Source organism: Penaeus vannamei, chromosome 21, assembly GCF_042767895.1.
Source record: "Penaeus vannamei isolate JL-2024 chromosome 21, ASM4276789v1, whole genome shotgun sequence".
In the NCBI taxonomy this organism is placed as follows: domain Eukaryota; kingdom Metazoa; phylum Arthropoda; class Malacostraca; order Decapoda; family Penaeidae; genus Penaeus; species Penaeus vannamei.
The window spans coordinates 9,910,413-9,915,412 of record NC_091569.1 but is presented as its reverse complement, the minus strand read 5'-3'; the positions used below and the strand labels follow the sequence as shown (position 1 = coordinate 9,915,412).

The 5,000-nt window shown below is 36.9% G+C and overlaps 1 protein-coding gene across 1 annotated transcript in view; it reads right to left on the bottom strand.

Annotated features, from left to right (window-relative positions):
- Window positions 1–4,015: 4,015 nt before the first annotated feature.
- The window catches only part of LOC113827893 (uncharacterized), a 12,264-nt gene continuing 11,279 nt past the window's right edge, over window positions 4,016–5,000 (bottom strand). The window contains exons 4-5 of the mRNA XM_070136293.1: window positions 4,650–4,757; window positions 4,016–4,438 (exon numbers count right to left, since the gene is read on the bottom strand). Coding sequence (XP_069992394.1) covers window positions 4,273–4,438; window positions 4,650–4,757 — 274 coding nt within the window. The 3' untranslated portion in view covers window positions 4,016–4,272. The remainder of the gene's footprint in view (window positions 4,439–4,649; window positions 4,758–5,000) is intronic.

The window sequence follows — 5,000 nt, the reverse complement described above, 5'->3', positions numbered from 1 at the left end:
TGTAAGAAAACAAGAGAAGCAAAACATGTTATTAACGCTGAAATAGCTAACTAAGCTGGTAACTTTGGACTGATCCGTAAGAATGTGGTGCTGGTATTGGCTACTGTGAAATTGTTGTTGTTGGTGACTTACTGATAATGGAGATAATATTAGATTTAATCATCGGCGAAAGAGGTAAACCAATTAAAGGATGTATTACCCAATGATACTTTCAATCGTATAGCAGATGTCATATATATAATAATCTTAGAGGCAAATTATAAAGTACATCAATAAATATCTTTCTGTCGTAGCAGATACAAATGTTGATAAGATAAAGAAAATGGAATGTTTACCCATATCCGTTACAAAAGTTGTTTTTTTCGTTGCTACTTCTTTCGTGATATATTGTTTACACTATTTATTTCCTCTCTTAAAGTTGATAGATAATTCAGGTTACATATTTCTGGATAATTTTACGCCACACCAAAAATCCAGCTTTTATGTTTTTTTACTGGTTCATAAATCTGTTTCATATATCAACCTATATAGTTATAAAATCGTCGAAAATCCAAGTGTGAAGTGATTTTATTCACTTAACACACTTTTTGCTCACACGCTTAGCCTTATAGGTTAAGCATAGATTTACCAAGAATCAGTGTGTGTTTATGCTGAGAGGGAGAGCAAGTGAGAGAGCGAGCGAGTGGGAGAGACAGAGAAACAAGGGGGGGAGAAAGAGAGAGACAGAATGATCGTCAGAGTGAAAGTGATAAAGATATATACATATATATACATATATATATATATATTATACATATATATATATATATATATATATATATATAGAGAGAGAGAGAGAGAGAGAGAGAGAGAGAGAGAGAGAGAGAGAGAGAGAGAGAGAGAGAGAGGGAGAAAGAGACAAGATGATCGACATAGTGAGAGAAAAAGAAAAGAGGAGAGAGAGGAAGAGAGAGACAGACAGGTTAAACGACGGATCGAGAGAAAGAAAAAAATAGGGATAAATAACATGCAGACAGACAGAAAAACAGACAGATAGAGAAAAGACGGGAGAGAGGCAGAAAGACAGACAGACATGCTGATCGACAAAGAATATACGAGAAGAGAGAGGAAGGCTTTGCAGTATGTAATTCTTCCACTTCTCTATTTCCTTTGTGGCTTTTCTTTTATTCCCTTCTTGCTCCTGTTTCTCTCCTTTCTCCCTCTGTCGCTCCTTCTTGACTGCCCTTCTTTACATTTTTTCTTTATCCTTTTTCCTCATTCATTTTTTTCGTCTGTTGTATATTCTTCTTTATTTCTTTCATTTGTAATCTCCAGGATTACGAAAATTGAGAAAAAAATAGAAAAAATAGAAAATAAAGAAATTGGAATCACATTATTGTTCCGTATGTTTTACGCCATGCATTCTACTTAATATGTTTCTTATTCGTTCATCTATTTATCTTCTCTATTCTTAAGTATAGTGTGCAGTCGTCATTACAGTCACCTATGGTTCGCAGAGACGGTAAAATGACCAGAACATCAAAATATTAAAGCGAAGGTCCAGTCTATACCCACATGTCCATGAATAAATATACATTAAAGCATAAAAAATCAATATATGGTCAAATTTTTGGAAAGGCAATTGAAATTCAAACAAAAATATCGGCGTTTTTTGTATTCTCCGCGCCCGTCGTCTGCTAAATGATTGACATCGCGAGGGACTTTTAGAAATTGGAGACCTCGCTATACCCTCTTCGGATTTATTTCAGACGTAGACACAGATATATATTACTGTTGCTTCACTAGAGTATTTATTATTACTTCACTGGATAGAAGGAATTAATAGGAGTTCGCGGAAACATCTTTTTAAAGCAAAGGCATAACGCTTTTTTTATAGCACTCATCTTGTCATATACTATCAGCTATGTATCATGACATCGGTGTTTAGATAAGACTTATCTCTCAAGATATCTAGTGGTTATCTGTTTATGTGACACCGGGTATCGACCTATAAAAGAAAAGAAAAAAGAGAGAGAAAAGGAGGAGACGGAGTAATGGGGAAGCAGAAAGACAGAGGGGTAAGGTAGAGAGAGAGAGACAGAGAGAGAGAGAGAGAGAGAGAGAGAGAGAGAGAGAGAGAGAGAGAGAGAGAGAGAGAGAGAGAGAGAGAGAGAGAGAGAGAGAGAGAGAGCGAGAGAGAGAGAGAGAGAAAGGGAGGAGGAGAGAGAGAAAGAGAGAGAGAGAGAGAAAAGCGGGGGAACGTAGGAGAGAACCAGAGAGGAAAGGAGAGAGACAAAGTGCGAAGGAAAGATAGAGAGAGAAAGGGAAAGTTGAACAAACACGCCAAACTCACAGCTATAATGAATAATAATAATAATAATGATAATGAAAATAGATTATGAGCTTCTTCAAAGAGAGTGGGTCTGTACACCGAAGAAAAAATACGAACACAGACCCTATCGTACATAACACACGGGAAGTTATACAAAATGATATACACACTTCGGTTCCTATAGCTAATTATACATGAAGGGAAAACGCTTTTCTATTTTTAGATTCAGGTACAGGAGCGGCGCTGGTATATGAGGTTGTGGGGGGGTGGGGGTGGGGGTGGGGGGGTAGCAGTACTACACGCTTGGAAATCACAAGTTTTATGACAGTGCCAATGTCAGATATGATAGCACAAGTCATGCAACAAGTTAAGCCAAAAATTGCTCAGAGGAAAGATGTGCCTTTTTTACTACTGTTTCAAGAAATAATATGAAATTGAGAAAATTCATATCTCTCCTGATGTGGTATCATCAAAGGGTGGGAGGGGGGGGGCAGGTATAAAACAATTCCATTACAAACCTTTATAAAACAATTTCCTTTGTTTAATCCTTCATTCCAATTCATGCATGGTTTTCACAAGAATCTCTTGACAGGTCTTCTGATACGGAAATTCCTCCCCAAATTTAGACATTTCTGTTGACCTCCTTAAACATAAACTGTTACTGAACTTCATGCTCAGTATGTATGTATGTGTGTGTGTGTGTGTGTGTGTGTGTGTGTGTGTGTGTGTGTGTGCGTGTGTGTGTGTGTGTGTGGGTGTGTGTGTCTGTGTGTGTGTGTCTGTGTCTGTGTGTTTGTGTGTGTGTGTGTGTGTGTGTGTGTGTGTGTGTGTGTGTGTGTGTGTGTATGTGTGTGTGTGTGTGTGTGTGTGTGTGTGTGTCATTATTGTTTGCAACAATCTTCGTGATAAATATTTTTGTGACCTTGCCTTGCTTTGCGCCCGTGATCTTTTTGCGATAACTTATTTACAGACTGACGCTCTTTATGAATGACTTTTTTACATTTTCTGTGAACTTGACCTTCTCGCGATAGCCTTCTGACACAGCACTTATGGCAAAAAACGGTTGTATTTTCCACTGCTATTAACCCAAGTAAAAAGAAAAAATAACAACTGCTGTTCCTACTGCTATTTATACTCCTACTACAACAATCTCTACTACTAGTGCTTCTATTATTACTGTTACTACAACTATAACAACTATAACGAGCCGAGTATTCTTGGTTGAGTTCCACTTCGCACCGCATGGAAAAACATTTTTACATTTACCTGGTCAATGATGTCCAGAGTATATTAATTTCTTTCGCAGCATAAGTTGCGTCATAAAATTTACTGCATCATTTCCGTCTCTCAGATTCCATTACATGTCAGTCACTACTCATACACAGAAAGGGTTCTTTGTTTTGTGAATTTCGTTTTTTTTTCGCTAAAGGACTTCCTTGATGTCTGTATTTGGTAATAAGGTTGTTTTGAAGACATTTCCAGCATAATATTTCGCCGAAAACGATGAAGGACGGTTAGTTGTAGTTGCATGATATGAATTTGAAATGGATATGAACCGGAAAGTCAGTTTCATTAAATTTAACCTGAAGCTGAATTTTCCAGGTAAATTTATTTTTTGTGGTATTGTCAGAGATAGCACTCGCTGTCCATTTGTAAATGTTATTTATTATCAATTTAACAATAAATATAATAAATAGATAGATCACATTTGTACAAATAAATACAAACAAATAAATAGTTTAACAATACGAGTAATCAACAAATAACTTATATATATAAATATCAACAAAATGGTGAAACGGTGATTAGTCCGTCATCATGTGACGATAATGTTATCATTATCTGTCACAACTACAACAGGAAAAAGATAAAACAAAAACATATATATGTTCTATTCTTAATGCGTCCCCCCTGCAAAACGCACAAGGAACTGTGTGATACAAATCAAAGAAAACGTAAAACTATTTTTTCGTAGGGATATCTGCGTTATTTAGGAAGAATTCGTGAAGCATCTCCCTCATCGACATTGGGCAGTCAGGAAAGGCAGACCAGCAGTTCCCGTAGCTCCTGCCGTAGTCTTCCGCCTCGATGAAGTCGTGGTGGTTGCCGTCCGCTCCGAAACCAGGCCTAATGAAACAGAAATCATTTACATCGAGCACCGTTTTCTCTTCTGAAATTTTTACTGTCATGTATAGCATTTTTTTCATTCATCATAAAGAAATGATATCAATATGCAATAAGACACGTTCAGAATTGACATCAAGACGTGAATTACTGTCACATACAAAAAATAAAAAATGCAGAAGGCAAATTCCCCGCAAACGATAAATCTACTTACGTGAATATAAGGTTAAGGAATTCCCCGAACATTCCATATTCTTCCAAGGGGGATTCCCCTACCTCACACACCGCCCTCAACATACACGCTTCGCCGTCCAATCCCGCTCTGGAGTGAAGAAATGAAGTCTCATTATCATAACCATTATCATTACCATCACCATTATCGTTATCGTTTTAATGAACATTGTCAAATCGTCCTCATTTTCATCGTCATTGTCAGCAGAAGATAGCCATCACTAAAGGCATTAATCAACATCATTATCTCTTGTACAGTTATACAAGGGTTCATCAATCTAAAGTGAATATAAACCAATTGATTAACCAAGGTTTTTTTCTTATTTTAGAATTA